Source organism: Sapajus apella, unplaced genomic scaffold, assembly GCF_009761245.1.
Source record: "Sapajus apella isolate SASKATOON/1434 unplaced genomic scaffold, GSC_monkey_1.0 scaffold51, whole genome shotgun sequence".
Classification (NCBI taxonomy): domain Eukaryota; kingdom Metazoa; phylum Chordata; class Mammalia; order Primates; family Cebidae; genus Sapajus; species Sapajus apella.
The window spans coordinates 2,349,535-2,374,223 of NW_022436991.1; the positions used below are offsets into that span (position 1 = coordinate 2,349,535).

At 45.3% G+C, this 24,689-nt stretch overlaps 1 protein-coding gene across 6 annotated transcripts in view; it reads right to left on the reverse strand.

Annotated features, from left to right (window-relative positions):
- SNX29 (sorting nexin 29) overlaps window positions 1-24,689 on the reverse strand; it is a 588,630-nt gene that overhangs the window by 151,300 nt on the left and 412,641 nt on the right. For 5 of the 6 annotated variants that reach the window (XM_032243340.1, XM_032243341.1, XM_032243344.1 and 2 more), the window contains 2 exons: window positions 14,756-14,811; window positions 10,032-10,113 (listed from right to left, as the gene is read on the reverse strand). In XM_032243340.1, coding sequence (XP_032099231.1) covers window positions 10,032-10,113; window positions 14,756-14,811 — 138 coding nt within the window. Of the gene's footprint in view, window positions 1-10,029; window positions 10,114-14,755; window positions 14,812-24,689 lie in introns of those variants that run through there. The other variant, XR_004258239.1, reaches the window with a different exon arrangement.

Genomic DNA, 24,689 nt, shown 5'->3' on the forward strand with positions numbered 1-24,689 from the left:
TGTAGACTCTAATGCACTTAGGTTATATGCAAATACATTTTACATGACGGACTTGAATATCCTCAGATTTGGGTAACCATGGGGTCTTGGAACCAATCCCCAGGAGATGACTGTATGGTTATTTACATACTGCCTCATTTAGAACAATGGACACGGCCATTTGGGAGCAGAAAGCGAGTAAGGCCACTCTCAGCAAAGCCACTCTGAAAGCTCCAGGCCGATGCAGGAAGTGTGGGGCAGGACACCTGGCGTGCGGACGTCCAGCACCTGTACATGGTCACGTGCTGCCCGCCTCCAAGACAACTCAACACGAGAGAGGATGAACAAACTGCCTCCTCTGCACACCACTGAACACGGCACTGCCTCCGAGGTACCACTGTCTCGAAGGCCCTATCTCCTCCCACAGAGCCACTCCTCCATCTTCACACCTTGGCTTCCTTCTCAGTGTCCTTCCTGCTGTCTCCACCTCACCTGGCTCCCTTCTCTGCACCCTCAGGCCTCCTCTGAGAGATCACTACACCCTGGTTGTCACTCAGTAAGTCAGGGACCCTGTTATTCTCTCCCACATCCACCTTGTACCCCACCCTTTGCCACCCGTCCCTTCCCCAGCACTTTTATTTCCAAGAAGGACAGTTAATTACTGCTAAGGTCTTTTGCTTCCACTTTGGAGATCCCACCAGGTCAGCAAGACTGACCTGGCTATGCCTTTCACTGTTCTTATCTCCCCCTCTGTGACATTCCCCACACTTGTAAAGATTATTTCACACTCTTCTTCTCCATTAGAACTTAGCTCATGAGATGAGCCTTGCCCAGGCCCAACACTCCCTTCCCAGCCCAAACCAGATACTCAGTGACAACTGTGACCACAGAACAGAAACAAAACAAAACAAACATAACAAACGCTGCCAATCTCCATGATGAGCAAACGTGACAGAACTACGCTCTAACCTCCCCAACCCTTTCCTGATAAACATGCTGGGCAGCTCTCCAGATAGGTCACTTCCGGGCACGGAAGGAGTTAGGAAAGGAAGAGAGGGTCACGCAGCCCTAAGACACAGCAGAAAGACGAGTGGCCAGAAAGCGGCACAGATTTCTTTACTTTGTTAGCTACTACGATCTAGTGTAAAACACTTCTTTCGATTTGCTCATATAAAAAGTAAATATAAAAACACGGACAGCTCACCTGCCACGAACATGTGTCCACCTCTACCTACAGACTGTTTACGAAGCCCATGACCTTCAGCTTTCCAAGTAAAAAGTTAAAATCCTCAATATACCTTTCAAAACACACACACACATATGCACGCACAGAGGTGAGCTCTAAGTTTTCTTCAAAGCCTAATACTCAAAGCCTTTATGCACTAGAGACTGCACAGGCCTCCACCTTAACAGACTTCTCACTTTCCCAGGGACCCATCAATTCTGTACTCTGGTCTGCAGCTCTCTCTCCCACGTGAGAATACTACCTTGTCACCACTATCAGTGGCCCATGGCAGCTGTGACAATGAGTGATGGGTCAATGAGAGAGTGTCAGAATTCCTTGCAGGAAACATGTTATGGAAACAGGTTCATTTCACAGAGACAACTCTGTCAGGCGCACGCCTTGGTGGTCGGGCGAGGAGCAGCACGGAGCACACAGAGGCACAAGGCAGGATGCTGTGCATGCCCCAGGGGGAGTTCTTCAACCCACAGAGCCCCAGCTGCTTCATCTATTAAATGGACATCATGAAAACAGTGCCTGCCTCATAGGTTGCTGAAAGAATTAAGCAACAATGTGCATTAAAGAGTGTGCAGCAGAGGCTGGGGCTGCCTACCTGACAGCTGGCTCTCCCACCCCTCCGCAGAGCCTCGTGTAGCCACCCTTGAACTTTGGTTGCCTTCGTGGAGATCCTGTCTCCCCACCAGGTGCCAGATACACTAGGAAAATGCTGTCTTGCTCCTTGCAGCCCTGTAGAGCCCTTGGTGAAGCAGATGCTCCATACAGTTTTACTGAACACAGGGACATACCCAGAGACATTCTATTCAACAAGGGGAAGATCTTTGTACGTTTCCTTCCAGGTTTAAGGGCTTATCACAAGTTAAGTGGTTATTAGATCACAAAGGTAAACTCACACAGTAGCTATGGGCCAGGCACTTCATATGTCATCACATGTGGTCGCATCCACGCTGCAAGGTGGGTAGTGTCCCGTCCCTCCCCCTTGTTCCTTTCTCTGCAGAGTGAGGCTACCTTTACTGCACACTGTCTGCCTTCCCACTAACTAGTGAGGCTGGTGAAGGTCAGCTCAATGTCAAGTTTGGCTGCCACTGGCTCTGCAGGTGTGGCGCAAACCAGGCATATAGCAGGCCCTCGATAAACAGCTTTGAGATGAATAAAGGCTTTATATGGAAGGGAAATTTTAAAAATTCTTCTTATATGGAAAGATAAAAGCAGAGAGAGGACAGCAGTGACATCTACGTCCAGCAGGAAGAGGAGAGCATTTTGCCTTTTGCTATTTGTTTCCACCTCATCAGGCTTTCCTGGGAGCCATGAGCATTCCAGGAACAGCTAGGGATCCTCACAATGCCAGGATGGAACGTTCTCAAGGAGAGAGAGAGAGTAAAAATAAGGGCAAGTGCTCCCCTGGACTGGCTTGGCCTGCAGCACAGGAGCCCACACTGGCTGGGATGAAACTCACAAATCAAATAGCAAATGGCTGCCTCAGTCCACGGCCGGCTCGCCTGCCTATCTGGCATACAACAGGTGTCACAGGAAGGACCAGGTGTGAGTAAGAGAGAAGGGCTTCAGCCTTAGAATGAGTCCTTTTCTCCCTTAAGTTTGGAATGCTATCTCCTAAGGCGGAGGCTTCTCAGAGCCTACATCATTGCAGCTGCAGTTCCCATTTCTGTATTTGGTCCAACCATTTCATCTTTCTCTACTTAATGAATTCTTCCCTCTCTGCATAGATACACAGGAAGCAAGCATAAAGACAGAGCTGTGGGTAAAAGAAAACTTGAGGGCCCAAGGGGTAAGCTATCTTAAGAGAGAGAATGAAAAGGAAGAGCTGAGAACTGCAAAGCCTCAAGTCCAAAAACATTACCATCCTCCAAGCCACCTGAAGCTTCATGCAGCTTGCCAGATGCTGTGATCTATTATTAATAGAAAAATAATGCACGTTCCCTGCATTACATATATAAATATGCTTAGCTGGATTAAACCTTTAAAATGGCCCAGAGGCCAGGCACAGTGGCTTGTACCTGTAATCCCAGCACTTTGGGTGACCCAAGTGGGAAGATCACTTGAGGCCAGGAGTTCCAGACCAGCCTGGACAGCATAGTGAAGCCCTGTCTCTTAAAAAATTTTTTTTTAAAAATTATGAGCATGTGGTACATGCCTATAGTTCCAGATACTCAGAGGCTGAGGCAGGAGGATTGCTTGAGCCAGGGAGTTCAAGGCTGAAGTGAGCTCCAGCCTGGGTGACAAAGCGAGACCCTGTCTCCAACAAAGTAATAATAACAATCACTCAGGCTAGGTGATTTTCTTCTGCAGGATGGGGGATGGGAAGAGGTCAAATACTGATTGAGTCTTCCTGGGATAGCAACATTCCTCAGGCCAAGACAACACCCTGTGGCCTCTAGGAAACAGAACTTAAGCAACCCTCTTTACAAACGAGATCTAATTGGTTCTGCTGTGCAAATGAAATACTGTACAACAGCCAGCGTTTGTGGTGGCTAGACGCAAAGGCTGAAATTAATCCCACATGGAAGACGGATTCCAACTATACTTACACTAAAGGTATTTTTCAAAGGGAAAGACCTAAGATCTCAGGTAAGTACACGGACGTATTGCTTCATACAGATCCAGTAGCTATAATAGTTGAAGAAAACAAATATGTGAGCTTTTTAAACGTCTACCACACCTTTGGAGACACTTCAGTGGGATATTAAGACAGTGAACCTCAAAGCTGTTTGGAAGTCAAGGTATTCAGGGAATAAGACCAAACATCTGCAATGGTATAAACTAGAAATTAATTGACAAATTTAATTCTGTCATATGGAAATGCCAGAAAATCAAACCAAAATAAAACTGTGTGTTGACCGAGAGAGAAAGAGAAAAACTCAGCGGAACAAGGTAGTGACTGAGTTTAATTTTGTTTTCCATTTTATTTGACACTCCTTAATCATTTTGTCTCTCACTGATGCTGCCAGCAGCCAAGCACCAGCAGAGCCTAATGTGTAAGAAGCGCTTGAAACACTTAAAGTCAGGAACTCTCCGGATATTACCTTGGTCCTGAGGGGTAGAAAAAGGCTGCCATTTATTATTTTTAGTGGCAGAACACACCTCAACTCCCTCTCAGAATACGGGAACATAAACCTTTTTCAACAATTTGCATTCCGACTTGTCAATGCACAACACTTCTTGCTAGAATCCTCTGAGTCGAATATAATTCCAGATTCTTCCACAATACAAGTAGTGAGGGCTTTGTGACTGCACACAGCAGGGAAATTATCCTAGTTTCTTTGGCATGTGGAAGGAAAATTTTTTTTTTGAGATGGAGTTTCGCTCTTGTTCCCCCAGCTGGAGTGCAATGGCGTGATCTTGACTCACTGCAACCTCTGCCTACCACGTTCAAGTGATTCTCCTGCCTCAGCCTCCCGAAGAGCTGGGATTACAGCATGTGCCACCAAGCCTGGTTATTTTTTATATTTTTAGGAGAGATGGGGTTTCACCACGTTGGCCAGGCTGGTCTCAAACTCCTGATCTCAAGTGATCCACCCGCCTTGGTCTCCCAAAGTGCTGGGATTACAGGCATGAGCCACTGCGCCTGGCTGAAGGACATTTCCCCCAACCACCCCCAACGCAGGCTCTGGGACCCTGACATTGCTCAAACAAGACATGCTGAGATACTGGGCGGCCAGATAAGTTACTGTGAACCAGCACCTGCTCTGACAACTTTCCAGTGCAAATCGTCTCAGCCTGGCTCTTGGATTTGGATCTGGCTTGCTGGAAAATGTGTGCACTGCAGTGGATCCAGAGAGGTCCTATGGAGAAGTCCTGGCTTGGCTGCAGGCATCCCCTTAGCCTGCCATCTCAGGGGTACAGGTGGCTGTCCATGCAGGTGAGATCTTAGTTGAGCTGTGCCCTTCCTTTTGCAATGAGGGCAACTGTCCCAGCTGCTTCTAGAATTTTTTTTTTTTTTTTTTTTTTTTTGAGAGCTAGAGTGGCAGTGGCACTATAATAGCTCAGTGCAATCTCAAACTCTTGGGCTCAAGCAAGGCTCCTGCCTCAGCCTCCCCAATAGGTGGGGCTACAGGTGTGCACCACCATACCTGGTTGATTTTGACATTTCTTTTGTAGAGACATGATCTCGCTGTGTTGCACAGGCTGAAATACAGGGGCTACTCACAGATGCAATCACAGCTCACTGCAGCCTCGAACTCCTAGGCTCAAGCAATTCTCCTACCTCGGCCTCTGGAGTTGCTGGAACTACGACCAATGCCATCATGCACAACTGCTTTTAGGATTTTTAAAGACCTTGATTCTACCGTCTTTCAGTAATGTGGACTTTCTATAGACCGGGACCTTGTCAGAGGCTGCTTTGCGGGCTGAAAACATGACAGTAAACAAGCTTCTCTATGTCTTTGTTTCTTTACCTAAAAAATGAGGGTAAGAGTTTCCTACTCCACAGGGTGGCTACAAGGATTGAATGAGCTATTACACAACACACACAAACCAGTGAGAGCTGGCTGTTAGTTATTATGTCAGTTTTCGTTCATCACAGTCTATCTGTTCCTTTATTTTGGTGTTACCCAAATATCAAACATTCATAGAGCACCTTGCTAAGCTTTGGACTGTTTTCACGACTGTTTACTTAGTACCGTTTTTTAAGCTGATTCATTTCCTTTTCACTTAAAATATATTTTACAAGGGGACTGTATATCACCATGGTAAATGGAAAAATAGAAGTATGTGTCATAACTAGGAGGCAAATATAAAAATGAAAAGAAAGAAAACAAAACAATCAAATTAACCTCAAGCCTGATGCCTGCCAAAGGCATTGACCCCAGCCTTCCTGCTTTTCCTAAGAAGAAAGATCAGAGCGACATGAGAGGTAAGAGAGTGACACAGGGACTTTCTCCTCCAAGGAGCTGGAAGCCATGACGAGCTGAAAAGGCGGGGCCCCTCTCCCTGCAGGATGTGGCCTTTAATGACCAGTGTAGTCCTTCCAAACCCTGAGTTGGCACATACAACAACATCCTGCCATCCCACGCACTGGGAGAGCTTGTTCCAGGGCAGCCGCTCTGCAGACCTTTCTGTGCTGGGGAAATGTTCTAGATCTGTGCTGTCCAGAAGAGGAGGCACCTGCCACATGTGGCTACTTAGCATGTGAAATGTGGCTGGTGCAACTGAGGAGCCGAATCTTTCGTTTCATTTTATTTATTTTTTTTTGAGACGGAGTCTGGCTCTGTCTCCAGGCTGGAGCACAGTGGCACAATCTCGACTCACTGCAACCTCCGCCTCCCAGGTTCAAGCGATTTTCCTGCCTCAGCCTCCCAAGTAGCTGGGACTACAGGCACGTGCCACCACGCCTGGCTAATTTTTTTGTATTTTAGTAGAGACAAGGGTTTCACCATGTTGGCCAGGATGGTCTCAACTGCCTGATCTCGTGATCCGCCTGCCTCAGCCTCCCAAAGTGCTGGGAAAACAGGCGTGAGTCATCATGGCCAGGTTTCTGGTTTTTTGTTTGTTTGTTTGAGACTTTGTCACTCAGGCTGGAGCACAGTCGTGTGTTCTCAGCTCACTGCAACTTCTGCTTCTCGGGTTCAAGTGATTTTCCTGCCTCAGCCTCCCTAGTAGCTGGTATTACAGGCATTCGCCACCACACCCAGCTAATTTTTTGTATTTATAGTAGAGATGGGGTTGCACCATGTTGGCCAGGCTGGTCTCCAACTCCTGTCCTCAAGTGATCCACCCACCTCAGCCTTCCAACGCGCTGGGATAACAGGCATGAGCCACCGCACCAAGTCTCATTTTAATCAATACAAATCTCAAGAGCCACATGTGTCTAGGAGCTCTGGTACCAGAGAGCACAGCTCTACTGAGAGAGCTATATGTCTTGGCTCTCCAATCGAATTTATGTTCACTTTAGGGTTATGCCCTTGTAAGATTTCCTTCAAGGGAAATCTTACAAAACCAGACAGTGATTGCCACAGGAACGTAGCTGAGGATGGTCTACTCTACCGTTTATTATTGTTTAATCTCAAACCCTGTGTGGAAATTTCTTTTAGAGCTTCTTTTGAAGAATTAACATAGTTTCTTATTATTAGCAACTGAATTATCCAAATAACCACATTTCCCTTTCACACTGGCTGCCAGGAAGCCCAAAGGAAATTCATAAATCAATGAGAGCAACTGTGTAGAATCTCATGACACATACATCTGGTTTCTACATTTTCCTTTTAAACTCTTAGTTGACATTTTCTCTGATATATTTTTTGACTTCTATGTTATCATTCTTTTCTAGCTGTTTCTCTAGAAATTTTCTCAAAATCTCAAAACTTCTTTGGAATTAAATAGCATACTTTTTTTTTTTTTTTTTTTTTTGAGACAGAGTTTCATTTTTATCACCCAATCTGGTGTGCAGGGGCATGATCTCCGCTCACTGCAACCTCTGCCTCTCAGGTTCAAGTGATTCTCCTGTCCCAGCCTCCTGCCTGGCTACTTTTTGTATTTTTAGCAGAGACAGTGTTTCACCATGTTGGCCAGGCTGGTCTCAAACTCCCGACCTCAGGTGATCCACCTGCCTTAGCCTCCCAAAGTGCTAGGAGTACAGACGTGAGCCACTACACCCTGCCAGCACACTTTTTTAAATTCTAAAAAAAATACTCTTCAACAGTACCAGTATTTTAAATGACTCACCTTCTATGCAGTATCATTTATATAAAGTAAAAGCATGGCAATATACACTTTCTAAAATGCTTCCATATGCTCTGATTTTGCTCTGCAGGCACCAATCAGAAGCATCATTTGCTAGAAACAGAAAAATAATTGCACGCAAGAGACTCCACTTCACATCCCCCAACATGAGAGCATTGCAGAAGGCCAAAGGTTCATGGAGTGGGGTTGCTCCCCATCATGGGGAGCGGCCAGGCCTGCAGCTGGCTGGAAGCAGGGCCACGCCCAGGAGAGCTTCACACAGTGAAGGACGGGAAGAGAGTGGCTTCACAGCCACAGTGGCCACTGTGGAAACAATCACCCAGGCAACGGCATATTTGCTAAGGTCCATCTCATTTCATAGCTGACTTTCAGGAGCTGAAACTTGCCAGGTTGCTTCATGGGGTGAACGGGGGAAAATGTCTAAACTGAAAGGTCAAGGAAACGTCTCAAGTGATGTCATGTTTTAATCTTGCTCTAAGATAAAGCTATCTGCTTCATGTTTTTCACCCTCCAGGCTACACCTTCCAGTGCTCTCCTGACCACAAAGCAGAACTTGAAGGACACTCAAATAAAGAATTAGGTTCTGGGGGGATAAAAGGACAAAGAGAAGAGGATTTTTGAAAATCCGTAATATCAAATTCTCTTTTTAAACCGAAGCTGAGAACAACATGAACACACAAGATTCTCCTCTGACTGTTGCCCAGCTGAACACGTAAACAAAAACAGCCTTCTCGTGCCAAAGTCTAGCTCATCTGTCCCTGCTAATTTCAGTAAGATGAGCATATTCTGCTTAGACCTGAGACCAAGCAGGTGAGAAATGAATACAGGGTGTATACTGCATGCCAGGTATTTCTAACCTCACAACAGTTTTACAAGATAGATTACTGTTTCCATTTTATAGCTGAAGGAACTAAGATGTATCTAAGGTCATAGGATTTAAACCAGGGGTTCCATTTTCAAGTTCAGTGTCCTTTCTTCACCACTCTGCTCTTTGGGGAAAAATATCAGCCAAGAAGATGTCTTCGATAAGTCAATTTCTCACTAAGAAAGATGGCAACAAAATCCAAGGATTTGCGAAGAGCTCATGGGGAATAAAACAAAATGTAATGACAATTATTTTAGCACAAGAGGACAGAAGAAGCAGGAAGCTGCTGGGGCTCAGCACTGAGAACAAAGCAGTCCCAGAACAAGGGCGCATAAAAGCCTGGAAATCAGAGTCCATGGTAAGAGCGAGGAGAAGACAGACAGACATGCAGACAGGGCGTGGGCAGGGCTAAAAGAAGCTTCAGAAAATCAGAGAGAAGATGGAGAACTGGCATCCCCTTGATTGGGCAAAATCACCTCTTCCAGACACATGTCTCGCCACCCCAGACACTGAATGCCCACCTAGGTGTGGCCATCACTACCCTAAGGAAGCAGAGGCGGTGTCTACAGGTTCTGCTTGTCAAGTATCCGCTGTCCCTTCTTTTGGAAAGAATTCTCTGGCTCTGATTTGGGGAATCTCCTTTCCTCGCTCTCAGACATGTGGTCAGGTGAGGTAAACCCCCACCCCGGGCCCAGCAGTGGTTATATGAGCTGAATCAGGCCAGTCACAGAGTCCATCACCCAACCCCAAGGTGTAGGAAGAGGCTTGAGATCCAAGACAGACCACTGAGACCCACCGATCCAGACAGGCTGAGAACCTGGCGCTGCTGGGGTCATCCTGTCAACCCACAGACAGCTAGCCTGAGAGGGTCACCAGGCAGCAGACACAGGAGACGGCGGCAGGTTCCTGATGGCAGGTGCAGCCGTGCTTGAGGTCTGCCCTACCCCTGGACTTTTCAGATACAATGCAAGCCAACCCATCTCCGTCTCTGCTCAAGCAGTCTGAGCTGGGATTCCACGGCAGCCACACTAAGAGGCCTAGCTGGCATGAAGAGGCCCACCATATCCTCCCGCTCAACTGAAAGCCACAGACTTCTTCTACAAGGCCTCTGGGTAGTTAAGATGTGGGTGTTTAGAGGGCTGTCACATCCTAATCACAGTGCCTCACCACCAAGAGGCAAAGCACCACAGCAAGACAAATGGGCGTCTTTCCATCCAGCTCTAAGGTCCACCTGAAAACCAAGCCACTCACCTGATACACGTGGAATGCATTCGCTGCTTTGCCCCGGAGAAACACTGAGGGGATCCAGACGTTGATCAGCGCCCGGTTTGATCTGACCAAAAGAGAGAGACCAATATTGGGCATTTTAACTCATTTAAAAAAAAAAAAAGAGGAAAGGAGACAAATTTCTCCTCTAAGAGGTATTAAGCACAAGCAATTTATGACAACCTACATCACAACTGAGAGCAAGCTAAAGGACAAGTTCAAGTCCTATCACTAAAGCTCTCCCTCTCTCATATATATGCAATCTGTTCTCCGGAATAAGAAAGTTCTCAGGGAGTGATCTGGCCTATAATGTATCTGAACCTCAGTCTCCACATCTGTAAATGAGGATAATAACTGGAAGCCCCAAGGAAGCTATCACAGGAGGTCACGCACAGCAATACCCAGCGTTTCTGGAGTGCCCCACACACATGCTGCCTCCTCCCTGAGCTGACTTTACACTCTGAGCCCATCTTAAGAGCAGACTCCACTAGGGAGCTCAGGAGACCAACACTCATGGCAAAGGGGGTAACAGCTTACTTTAGAATAGGAGGAGGGAAGCACAAGAGAAAATGACAAGTTAGAACACCAGGCTGATGGGTACAAATACCTCTCCTTCAACTTTTCCAAAAATGCCATGTATATGGGTCTAATACAGCAAGGTTTAAGTTCAAATGCAAAATAATTTACTGAGTATCTACCATACATGGCTCCATGCTTCTACCTATACTAAAATAATTTATTCCTCACATGGGCTATTTGATGCATGTGTAAGAGTTATTTTGGTTATGTCACTCTTTTGCCTTATGCGATGATTTTAAACTTAACTGGTAAGTCACTAGGTATATACACACATGCCACTATCAAATTTGCACCTGGCTGGATCCAAATTACACAGAGATAATAAGCTGACTGTCCCTGAAACTTCAAGATCAATTGCAGTCATTATAAAAATGGTACTGTACCGTTCTGGAAGAGCTGGAAGGTCCCAGCCTTCACCTCTAATTAGAGCTGTTCCAGGGCTAAATGCTTTCTCCTGAGTTCTCCTTGTCTCTAAAGAGCAGCTCATAAAAACTCCCCAGCCTTCCGGGCTCGGAACACAATTTGAGACACCAGTGATGGAAGATTCCACGATTCAATGTTCTCACAACCTCTAGAGTAAAGACCATTTCATTTTCACAATGAAAATAACCCTTCAGGTAATGGTTCTCTCCTGCAGCAGCATTTCTTCTAATCTCTGACCTGAGGTGCTGACCTCCTTTGAGGGGTAAATTAAACCCCACTGATCACTTCCCCAGGGCTCAATGCAATTTGTACATTGCAATTCTGAGCCACAAAAACTGGTTTGTGTATCTAATCACTTTCCTCCTGGAAAGGTCCCTGAAATTGTATTAGTGCCTATAACATTCCCCTTTCATTTCTGTGCCAGGCTACGAGGCAGAAATATAACTAGCACTCTGGTTTTTATTAACGTTCCTGGATTGGAGAGGACTGGACAACCTCCCAGGGTTAGAGCAAGGTTACCCCCAGCCTGGATTATATGGTTCTCTCTTTCAGTGCAGTGACCACACTGAATCAAAATAGATTGTTTACATAACCATCTCCTTCCGAGGTGTTAATTCACTTGTTCATCATTTTGTTCCTTCACTCACTCACTCATTAAACAAGCACTTACTGAGAAGCTATTCCCCTGGGTACTAGAGATAGAGCAGTAAAAGCAGACATGGCCCCTTTCTTCATGAAGCATTCAGTTTCAACATGAGAGAGAGAGAGACAAATCTCCATAAAATTTACTCTGTTGTGGGCTGGGTGCAGTGGTTCACACCTATAATCACAGCACTTTGGGAGGCTGAGGAAGGGGGATCATCTAAAGTCAGGAGTTGCCTGGTGAACATGGTGAAATCCTGTCTCTACAAAAAATAAAAAAATTAGCTGGGCATGGTGGCACACGCCTATAGTTCCAGCTACTTGGGCGGCTGAGGCAGAAGAATCACCTGAACTCAGGAGGCAGAGGTTGCAGTGAGCCCAGATCACACCACTGCACTCCAGCCTGGATGACAGAGAGAGACTCCATCTCAAAAAAATATATATAGAGATAGATAGATAGATAGATAGATAGATACACACACACACACACACACACACATGTATTTTTTTAAACTCTATTGTGGTCAAGGAAGATACTTAGTATGATTTCAATTTTTAAAAACTTATTGAGACTGGTTTTGTGGCCTAACATATGTCTTTCCTGGAAAGTTATGTGCACTTGAGAAGAATGTGCTTTCTGCTGTTATTTGGTGGAGTGTTCTATGTACGTCTGTTATATCTCATTGGTTTCTCATGTTGTTCAAATCTTCTGTCCCCTTACTGACCTTCTGTCTAGTTATTCTATCCATTATTAAAAGTGGGGTACTGAAGTCACCTCTTATTGTACAACTGTTTGTTTTTCCTTTCATTTCTGTTGATTTTTTAGATCATATGTTCTGAAGCTTTGTTGTCAGGTGCATATATGCCTATAGTTGTTACAGAGAAATTGTTTACTACTATTGTAAGTGCCATCAAGGAACACCGGATCTACGGAGAGTGACTTCCAGGGCCTGCTTTGGTCTGGGACACCAGAGAAGGCTTCTTTGAAGCAGCAATGTTTGGGCCAGGCTTTAAGGGATATTTGGAGTTACCCAAGTTGGGGAAGGGAGGTTGCGGCTGAGAAAGGTGCTTCAGGCAGGGGAATGAGCATCTGTGAAGAGCACTGAGTCTAGACCGGGACTGCCTGGGTTTGCATCCTGGTTCCATTTCATCACCTGTGAGGTGACATCCGTCTTTGAAGGTTGTTGTGAGGACTAAGTGAGTGAGAACAGTGCCCAGCACAGAGGTGATCCTGTGTACATGAGGGTTAAGTGGATAAAATAATAACCCTAAAGGGAGAAGACCACGTTGGTTTGATGAGTGGAGCTGCCAGGTGGCTGGTAGAGGGAGAGGAACGGGAAAAGCTGGGGATGAGCCAGAGGTGAGTGAGGGACTTCTTCATAACTTCCATGAAGGATGTTGGTCTCCATGCTGAGAGGGGAATGGCGCCATTGCTGCCTCTGGCTTTAGTGTAGATGAGGAAACTGGTTGGGGGAGGTTCCAAATCTCTGGGGTGAGACAATGTGGCCTGGTTCAGGCAGGGACCATGGCTAATTCATCCCCTCTATTGGGAACCTGCCTGGACACTGGCCTGCCACAGGACCTGGGTGAATTCTGGCTATAATAATGAGTGCTTCCAGCCTTGTGTCTGAGGCTCCCCTCTGTGGCTCTCTCCTGTCTTCCCAGTTTCTTCCCATGGCTGCCCTCCACCGGGCTGCCGTTCCAGGATCCTCTTCACACTGTGCTCCCCCTGCCCACAAGCCCACGGCAGGCATATTCACCTGTGATTTTCATCCTTCACTTCTCACCCACCTCAGCCTCTCCACCCTATCAGCCTAACAGCCACCTCCAGCCCCAACCCCAGCAGCTGCCCCAACACTCAGTGGCCCTGGGATGGCCTTATATCTTCCATAGTCTCACTTTCTTTGCCACCACACACCCTGTAAGGTTTGCATCAGGACCTTCACCTCGCAAATGAGGAAAGTGAGGCCCAGTGAGGATAAATGGCTGGACTGATGCCTGAGATTTCAACATAGGCAGCCTGGCTCTGAAGAAATGCTCTTTCCAAGGCCCAGCCCTGCCTGCTCTAGAAGGGGCTTTTCCTGGGCCTTTCTTCCCAGGGGGGCTGAACCCTACATATGCCAGAGGGGAATGAGAGAGGAGAAAACTTATCCCATTTTATTTTCCAGCTTAAGTAGGATCTATTTATCCAAAACCCAAGAAATCCTGAACAAAAACTGGCTGGGTATGGTGGCTCACGCCTGTAATCCTAGCATTTTGGAAGGCAGAGGTGAGCGGATCACCTGAGGTCAGGAGTTCGAGACCAGCCCGGTCAAAATGATAAAACCCCACCTCTAGTAAAAATACAAAGATTAGCCAGGCGTGGTGGTGTGTGCCTATAATCCCAGCTACTTGGGAAGCTGAGGCAGAAGAACCACCTGAATCCGTAGGCGGAGGTTGCTGTGAGCCAAGATCTAGCCACTGCACTCCAGCCTGGGCGACAGAGTGAGAGTCCATCTCAAAAAAAAAAAAAAGGCTGCTGGCCAACTAACCTCTCCCTAGGGGTACTCAGCAGAGGCACCACATAGAATCTAATACAATAAAAAATCCAACCAAGGCACTGACGACTATTGTTTCCAATAACCCAGGGGCCACACAGACAATAAAATGAGTGAAGTTGGTCACTTCCCGGCAACAGCCAAGAGTGGGGGCTGTGGTACACTGGACAGCACATGGCCTGTGCGAAGGGGACAGCTTTTAGTCGGCTCCTGTGGACTGTGGCCTTACAGGCACGAGCATCTGATTTTTAAAGAAAATAAAGGAAATTTGAATTTTTATGTGGTATCTTCCAACTTCGAAATGTCGGCAAAACAAAATGTTTTTTAAAACCCAAGAGGGAGATCAAATATGTCTGAGGGCCACACTGAGGCTGCAGGAAAACCACTTCCCACCTCTACAAGAACCACATCAACCCTGTGTAGTTCTCAACAGTGATTTCTGTTTCCCCTCGAGGTCTTCTGCAACAGAAGCCAACAACACAGTCCAGTTTCTACAGGACCCCTTGTGAGTACAGGCTGTGGACTTACATTTCAAAATCCGACAAACTCTGGTCTTCGGATGTTTGGCTCAAATCTCCAGGCACCTACCATGAGGAGAAGGGAGAAAAAATGCATAATGGTTACCAAGGTTTGCATAACCACAGAAGAATCCTGCCTCCCGTGATCCCTAAACACTTCCTGTTCAGAAGGAAGTGAAAAAGCAGTGACTGGAAAGCATTAAGAGATAGCTACAGATGTTGCAGTAATACAAATATGCCACCCTGAGAGATCTCAATTATCTTTATGAAGAAGGGACTGTTAATCCTATTGAGATCATCAAAGGCATGTAAGAGCATGTAATTTTGGATAATGGCCCAATTAGGATCTGAGACGCAAGTTATCAAATGTGCAATGGAAAAAAATACCCATTGTCATCATGATGAACATCCCACACACAGGCACACCCAGTAGGTAAACACAAAAGACCAAAGTCCACCCCCACACCATGGCTGCATCCTTTCCCCTCATAATGCATGAGCAATTTTAGGTAGCAGAATATGGCTTCTTCTGATTCAGAAGGGCCACATGAGACAGTGATTATGGGAGAGAAACTCAAATGTGCGGCATGATAAACCCACCACCAGTACTGCTTAGGAGTCCTGACCACACATCGTGGAGGTAGGGGTGAGGGCAAGCAGGCATTCAGAGGTACATGTGACCCCCAGTAGGCTACCCACCCTCAGCTCCCCATAAGATAGGAAACTGATTCTCACAGCTGTCTCAAGGATTGCAATTATTATGTAAAGCGGACAGCAAAATGCCCAGTAGTGGTAGATGTTCAATAAATGTTGGTATTTTTCTCATACCCAGGGAATGAGCTTCTTTTTTTGATCTGCTAGAAACTGAACTGGCTAGAATTTTAAGAAGGAGGATGAGGACTAAGAGAAGTGGAACAGAGAAGGGTGAGGGGCAGTGAAGGGAAAAAAGACTTCACACCTTTTACCTCTCAGGGCTTCCCACCACCCACAATCCTCATCAAGCTTCACAGTGAACCTGAGGGCAGGTATTATTCTCCCCACTTTACAGATGGGGAAACTGAGGCTCAGGGAGGGGGTATAACTTGCCCAAGGTCACACATCTAGGAAATGGATCTGTCCAACTTCAAAGACTTGTCTGCTATAAACCCTCAGCAAACAGGAGAAGTTAGCTAAAAGGTGAAAAAGAAAGTAAGATTAAAGTAGTCTGGAAGGGTTCTTTAAGAAGAAATGAAGAAACTTGAAGGTTAGGACACATTAGAAAGCTCTCCTTAAATAAGCAGTGGAGGCTGAGTGAAGTGGCTCATGTCTGTAATTTCAGCACTTTGGGAGGCTGCAGTGGGCAGATTGCTTGAGCCCAGGAGTTCAAGACCAGCCTGGGCAACATAGCAAGACCTTGTCTCTCCTAAAAATAATGGAAAAACATTAGCTAGGCATGGTGGCACAAGCCTGTAGTCCCACCTACTCTGGAGGCTGAGGTGGGAGCCTCACTTGAATCCCGGAGCTTAAGGCTGCAGTGACCTATGATCACACCACTGCACCCTAACCTGGGTGACAGAGCAAGACCCTGTCTCAAAAAGAAAAAATTAAAATTAAAAAGAGAATTAGCATTTTGAACTTTTCTGTACTTTCTATAATGAAGATATATTAACTGCATAACCATAACAGTTACAAATTGTTTATCAATTTAGTGCCTATCACATTATTAAGTAATCAAATATACTTTCCTCATCATCCAACTCCATACATTGCACTCAAATCCAGAGGCAAGATGGCAGAGCCAGTGCCTTCCAAACAGTTATGCATCACGGATGGAAAAGGGCAGAGAAAGGGTTCTGAGGCCATGTCACCTTCTAGACAACACCAATTCTCCCCTTTGTACATCCATGTGAAGACCAGTAGAAATAGCCAGGATGCCAGCATCTTCTCTGGCAGACACTGTGGAGCAGCTCTTGGCCACTCCTCTTCTCTGGGTTTCGCCCTCAGCACTGGGGCTGGGGAAAGTCTCTTCTGGGCATGCTGTGGGAATCAAGTGAGTAGGCCAGAGGGGCACTAACAGGCCATCAACTCCACTGCTACGTACCATCACCACCACCTTTAAATGCAGCCTCATTTCCAACAGGAAGTGAACAGAGTTTGCACCCAGGAACCTCATTCACATGAACCTCTGGCTGTATCTACCCCACAAAGCACAAGCAGAAGGCAACCAAAAGGACCAAGGTGAGAGATAAGCCAGGTTTTTTAAGGACAGGCATTACTCTACAATTACAGAGAGCAAAGGGCTTCTTCAAAAATCATTAATTCTGGAACACGGTATTTTTTGGATAGGTAAGTTTCCCCTCAGGGATGCTGATTTTCAGGCAGCATTTTGAACGGTGGATATGAGTATCCAGGAGTTGTTCAATCCTTCTGACTTAGAGGCTTTTCTTCTAATTATGTGGCATTACTGGGATCAGTAAACCAGGAGATTTTGTGCATCTACGCGAGTACCAGAGAGGCTGCTTGGAAAAAGCATTTGGGAACTTTCTAACCTCTGTGGAATATAACTTGATAACAAGGCCAGGCACTGCAGCAAATGCATGATAATAACGAAAGGCCGAGCTTACTCAATATCAAATTTTCTTTTTTCTTGCTGTCTTTCAAGACTGGAGCCAGATATTAGGTAGATTTGACAGCAGACCTTTAGAAAGCCGATTCTATTTTATATTCTGCCAATAAAGAGAGTGTGGAGCAGAGATTATTTTGTAAGAAAAATCAACTTTCTACTGATACTGGTCACAAGCACCCCCTGTGACCTCCTGAAGTCTGGGGAATCTTGCAGAGCCCATCCCTGAGATGCAGACTTCTCTTTAGTTTACCCTCGCTATAGGGCACAAACCAGCCAGGAGCATACATGGCTATCTCCATTCGCCTCTTCCTGACCCTGCAGAGAAGGCAGCTCACCATCTGCCTGTGGTCCGGCCACTCATATGGCAGTCTTCAGGTGCAGGGAAAGGCAGAGCCCGTTACTAGAGCAACAGCAGCCAGCATTCCTGAATCATGCCGGAGCAAACACGCTCAGTGCGTACACACAAGGATGTGAAACGGCAGATAAGACCAATGGGGAATCAACTTCTGGGTTATATCAGCAAAGAAGTTCCTATCATCTCCCCTGACTCAGGATTTTCTGGGTTTTGGGGGGGAGGTGGGGAGCATGGACAGGCCAGTGACAATAGCTCTCTCCCTCATCATGAAATTCTGACCCCAGTGCCGCATGAAACTCTGACACAGGCCCTCCCTGCCACCTTGACTGACAAGTCCTCAAACCTGGGAAGATACTAGAGGTTCTGTCAAAAAAAAAAAATGAAAAGTATTCACTCTGTGCTAAATAAATGTTTATTTAAATAAAAAAGAAAGACAGAAGAGGGAGAAAAAAAGAAAAGCAGCCAATCTGCCAAAGCCATAGGGAAAAAATTATACGTCCTCCCATTGGCAGAATAAGGGTCCAAGCAACGGGGTGGCAAAGATGGACAGTGAACCCTCCCCTCATTGCAGCCTCCCTCACTTCTAGTCCAGAGGGGTGTGCAAGTATGACACCATCACCCAGTATCATCAAAGGCTTCCTACTCCACAAAGCTCTTCCCCAGTGAGTGGGTAGACATGTGCCCCTATTTCACGGGCAAGGACAAGATAGATCACTGTGAATAAACACAGAAGAAGTAAAGATGTCAGGAGCCCAAAAACCACATCTCTTAGTCTACTCAGCAGCCTCTCACTCAGCCTCAGTGACTTCAGGTGCTCATAGTGGAGAAGCCACATGAGGTATTCCCATCAATCATCGCATCTGAGGTCCCAGTGAACAGTCAGCACCAACTGCCAGACAAATGAGACCGCCATCTCGGATATCCAGCTCAGTCAAGCCCTGGTTGACACCACATGATACAGAAGAACCACCCAGCTGAGCCCAGCCAGCCCACAGAATCATGAGAGATTTTTAAAAATAGCCATATTTTTTTTAAAAGCCATTAGGTTTTGGGCTGGTTTCACACACAGCGATATATAATCCATAAAAGTAACTTGCCGAAGGTCACTCAGCTAGCAGCACAGGTGGAATTCAAATGCAGGTGGTCTGGCTCCAGAGTCTGCACTTCTAACCGCTAAGCTATACTGCCTCCTGCTACAAAGTCTCTATTATTTGCATCTTGCCTCTGGGATACCCAAAAGATGAAGTAACCCAAATTCATACTCAAGAGCTTTAGCTGATAAACAGACCTCTGATGGGTGAAGAAACTCTGAAAGGACTCAACTGCTCAAGAGCAGACATACAGATCTACAACTGGGTCTAAAGCCTTGAGCCTCCTTAAAGCTTGGGAGTTTTCTGATTTTATTTTGCTGTCACTGCTGCTGCAGGATGACTTAGGAGGCTTTGCCCCTAGGAAGTTCCAAGTCCTCTTCCATCTCTGGGTACACAGGTCAGCTTCCAGATTCTGAGCCAAGTACATAATCTCTCAGGAACAGATGGAAATGCGAATGTTTTGTGTTCTAATCCTGGGCTTCCTCTGATGATTTCAGAAGTCACTTGGTTTCTGCAAACCTTGGTTTCTTCCTTGCCTACCAGCCTCTGATCACCCTATTAGAAAGAATCAGCAAAGGTAAAGGAAGAAGGCCAGCATGTGTTGAACAATTACTATGTGTCAAGGACTTGATGATCTCACATTTAGTCCCCAAACAATCTCTGAAGCAAGTATTATTGTAAGTTACTGCTCCCTTCTCCTCTTCCTCAGCCTCTCAGTAAGGTTAGCTCTTCTCACCTAAGACTCAGCCAAAATATGAATTCCTAGGAGGCACCTTTCCATACCACCAGAACTAAACAGTGTCTCCACAGCAACCCTCTACTGTTCATGTTCCTCAGCTTGTAATGACTCCAAACTGGTTATCTATGGATTGGAACCCTCCTTGTGAAGTCAGAGAGCTCTACGTGCTCACCACACCCACCTGTTTACCTTAACACACTGCAGCCTGGCCAAGAACCCAGCACTTGTAGGCAGTGAATTAACACAATGAATGAATGAAGGAAGGAAGCAATCAATGAATGAATCAATGAATCATAAGATACGCTATGTTTCCACCTTGAAATGCCAAGAGATTTTTAGACTGCTTTGTAGCAAATTCAGAATCTCAATGCATGGGAAGGATAAGTTAGATAAAAAAAGAAACAAAGAGAATCGTATTTTCTTTCTTCTAATTACCAGCTTCTCAGATTCACTGCTCCAAAGAAAAGCAAAAAGGAAGACGCTAAGAGGCAGCCAATCTTTGTTCCAATCATGAAATGGCAGCCATAATTCATGTTTTCCAGACTCCCTTCACTGTCTCACTCATCTGTTTTCAAATAGCCTGGACTTATGCAGTTAGCTCTCCCTTTTTACTGTCAAAAAATGACAACCATTTTCCATCCCACCAATACTCTTGCTTCGTCATCTCATCTTTTAATAAGGAATAAAATGTGAAATGGCATGGTTCTATCTCTCAGCTTGGTTGGTCAGGCCAAGCAACAGGCTCAGGCCTGACGTTCAGATATTAAGTCGGCCTGGGCTATCCACGCCTTCGGGACAAAGGTAGCCCAGTTCTGAAGCATTTTCAGGGTTCTCTGTTAGTTTTATCCTTGGCTTTACAAACATACAACTAGAGGCATCATATTTCTGTGGGTTTTGTTGTTGTTGTTGTTGCTGTTGTCCTCTGTGGTTTTTAAAAACAGCTGAGGTCAAGGACTCCTTGCTAGGAGTAAAACATTGGCAAATAAGAGCTTTAAAGGGTTTTCATTTTATCCTCTGGGTAGTCCTGAAATCTCACACGAACACAGACTATCATACTTCTGTGAATTAGTTTTTCATATGTCTGCTTTTCCCAAAAAATAATAAGGAATTTGAGGGCAATATTCTCAGAGTCCAAGGTGGTAAGGATAGCTCAGTGAATGTTCCCACTGGATGGATATATAGGCAGATGTGAAAAGGGACAGATGGATGAATCAAAGGCTGGAGTAGGGAAGGGGTGGGAGGCAAAAGTCATAGGAAATTATTGAACTTCCTAATTTACTAAGAATGGTCATCTACTTTCTTTCCAAGAATTAAAGAGTGAGGGACATCATAAGTGCAGAGACAAGGAGACAAAGACATTTACTGCACCACCACTTAGGGTAATAAAAGCCTGAAAACAAGGAATGAAATGATTATCTAAAATGCAGCACAGTCACAGCCAGGCCATGCAGCTGTGAAAAGAACAGCAGGGATCTCCTCTAAGAAGGAGAAGATCTCTAAGATATAATGTCAAACCACAAGAGAAAGACACAAAACAATGTGTCAGGTGAGCTACTATCCTCATGAAGAAGTAGTGAGTCGGGAGACACATGTCTATGTGCGTGTACCATTTCTAGAAAGACACAGAAAAACCTGCCAGCCATGAATGCCTTTGCAAGAAGGCACTGAGGAGCACGTGTCAGAGGAAAGAGGAGGATTTATTTCTATGTGTAAAATTTTATATCTAATAAATTTTTGCCAGGTACGTGAGTTGTTAATCTTTCAAAAAATATCAACATAGCCACACAATTTTAAACCTAAAGAAAAAACCTGTCATGTCTATGGTGGAAAGAAATTCAAAATAGTGAATGTCTCACAGAGAGTGGAGTGCGAAACACCAGGAAATGGCATGAAAGGACATTCTGGGGTGATGGTCAAGTTCTATGTGCATACGGAAGTATTTTGGAAGAAACACGTACTGCTATCTGCAATTGACTATGAAATGCATCCCAAAAAAGATAAAATGATGGACAGATGAATGAGTGGATGAATGCTGGATGGATGTGCACATAGATGGATGGATGATAAATGGACAGATGATAAAACACAGCAAAATGTTCATGGTAGACTCTATGTGATAGGTATACAGGTGGCCACTGTAAAATTCCTTCAAATAACTGCTTTTAAAATTTCAAGTAAAATGCTGCAAAATTTTTGTTCCACCATGCTGGAAGAATGACTGCATTACCTTTCTATTCTCTGTACAGAAAATGAATTAACAGCACTGTCTTCTAAACAGGCTATCAGAGTATGCAGCTTAAAACAGTAGGAGAAAAGGGATCAGCGAATTGTGTCTGAGGGTTAATTAATAAAACTACGATGTTTGTCTGGATTCTGTAGTATTTGTGGTATGTATCAGCTCTTTAATCATGATAATTTGTAAGGCTGGGCAGGGTGGCTCGTGCCTATCATCTCAGTAACTCAGGAGGCTAAGGCAGTAGGATCACTGGAGCCCAGGACTCTGAGCCATCCTTACCACCTGGGCAACACAGAGAGACCCCATCTCTACACAACATTTAAAAAGTAGCTGGGCTTGGTGGCATGCACCTGAAGTCCCAACTACTCATGAGGCTGAAGTGGAAGGACTGCCCAATCCCAGGAGGCGGAGGCTGCAGTGAAATGTGATTGTGCCACTGCACCCCAGCCCGTGTGACAGAATGAGACCCCATCTCTAAATAATAAATAAAGACAATCTGTTGCGATTTATTTCCTCCTTCTAAATAAGCAATTTTTTTTTTTTTTTTTAAAGGCTGAACAAGACTTGGGTCAGCTGGGCCTGAGCTCTGACTCAGCAGTGTGGCTGAGAATAAGCCACTCCACTTCTCTGGGCCTTACTTCCCTCCTGGAAAATGGGGACAACAGAAGCTGCCTGCTGAGGCTGCTGGGAAGCTCTAACAGAATCCTGCGAGAACCACCCCTGCCTGGCACTTGGCAGAGAAACATTCTGAGCTCTGTGGAAACTCCGCTGAGGGCAAGGCGGTCTGGGTGTTTGGCAGCCCTCACCCGGAGTGAGGGGCTGACTGCTTCACTCCACAAATGCACACTAGGTATTCACATGTTTATTCCACAAATCTGCCTACGTTCCACTCAGCAGTCAGACTCTCTGCAGGTACCAGGGAGAGAAGAAGCCCCGAGAGCTATTCTAGGAGCTGTTTCAAGGCTCAATGGCCATAGCTCTTCCGGCGTTCTCCTATGAGGGTGGGCTTTACTTTTGACCCACTCCCCCTGTTGAGTTTCTAAGGAAGAGTTCTTCTTAAAGGATTACACAAACATAATTTTTAATTTTAGAAAATGCTAAACAAGTGTTCTTATATTAGCCTGTTCTCAAACTGCTAATAAAGGTAATTAAAAAGGAAAGAGGCTTAATTGACTCACAGCTCCACGTGGCTGGGGAGACCTCACAATCATGACAGAAGGCAAGAAAGAGCAAGTCACAAGTTACAAGGTGGCAGGCAGGAGAAGAATGAGAGCCAAGAGAAATGGGAAACCCCTCATAAAACCATTGTATCTCATGAGACTTAATCACTACCATGAGAATAGGATGGGGAAACTGCCCCCATAATTCTACCACCTCCCACCAGGTCCCTCCCACAACATGTGGGAATTATGGGAGCTACAATTCAAGATGAGATTTGGGTGGGGACACACCCAAACCGTATCAGTTCCATCCATCCTTAACTTCTGTTGAATACCCAGAGAAACTGAGGCATAGATCAACCAGATGATGCCAAGGAAAGGCACCTGTGCAAAACTTAGAATCTGAACTTGCTCTCACTAGTATTACAGTAAAATGGGAGTGGATGTAGGATTTCCTAAGATACACTACAATCCCAAGGAAAACCATGATGTAAAAATTGGCCTGGGACCACCGAGCAGCATTTTACAGCACTGAGAGATATTAAGGATGTTTAAGCAGCAAGTCTGCAGAGCTCATTGCAGGCAGGAGCAGATTTAGATATACCTGGTTTGATCTGATAGTGACACCAGATTGTAAGAACAAAGGTACCTGCCTTTCCTGCTACTTTAAATGTCTGCTTGCAAACAGAAATCCCTTACCAGTACTATGTTCAAGTGTGTTACTAGGAGAACCCTCCAGGGCAAGGACTCTTATTCATTTTTGCATCTCCAGCGCCTAAACCCAGTACCTCCCCATACTCTACATCAGGTGTCAGCGAACGATGGCTCATGGGCCAAATCCAGCCTGTTTTTGTAAATAAAGTTTTATGGGAACACAGCTGCACTCATCAGATGGTTGTGCATTAAATAAAGTTTTTTGGGAACAGAATTGCACTCATCAGCTGGTTGTGTATTAGATAAAGTTTATGGGAACACAGTCGTACTCATAAGCTGGTTGTGCACTAAATAAAGTTTTATGGGCACACAGTTGCACTTATCAGCTGGTGTGCATTAAAGTTTTTTGGGAACAGAGTCACACTCATCAGCTGGTTGTGTATTAAATAAAATTGTATGGGAACACAATCGCACTCATCAGCTGGTTGTGTATTAGATAAAGTTTTATGGGCACACAGTTGCACTCATCAGCTGGTTGTGCACTAAATAAAGTTTTATGGGAACACAGTCGCACTCATCAGTTGGTTGTGTATTACATAAAGCTTTATGGGAACACAGTTGCATTCATCACTGGTTGTGCATTAAATAAAGTTTTATGTGAACACAGTCACACTCATCAGCCGATTGTACATTATCTATAACTACTTTCAGGCTACACTGGCAAAGTGGAGGAACCACGATAGAGAGAGCATGACCTACAGAGTCATCTGCTATCTGGGCTATAGAAAATGTTTGCCAATTCCTAACTGATAGCTGGAAAGACACAGAAAAATTATTTGTAATTTCAGGGAAATCTCATTTGTCTACATAGGGAGAAACAAATCTTTGAGCTCCATAGCTTCAAAAAAAATAGCAGGGGCTTGAGAATAAAACAATGCCCCTAGCTCTGGATGGAGAAGCAATGCTAAGACATTAAGGAGTTAGGCATTTATTTGCACCCATTCATGTAATTCTTTGAGCAACCTGTTTCCCATATTCTACAGAGGCTCGGAGAGGCTAACTGACCTGCCCACAGACACAGAAAGAATTCAAAGTCAACTTTGG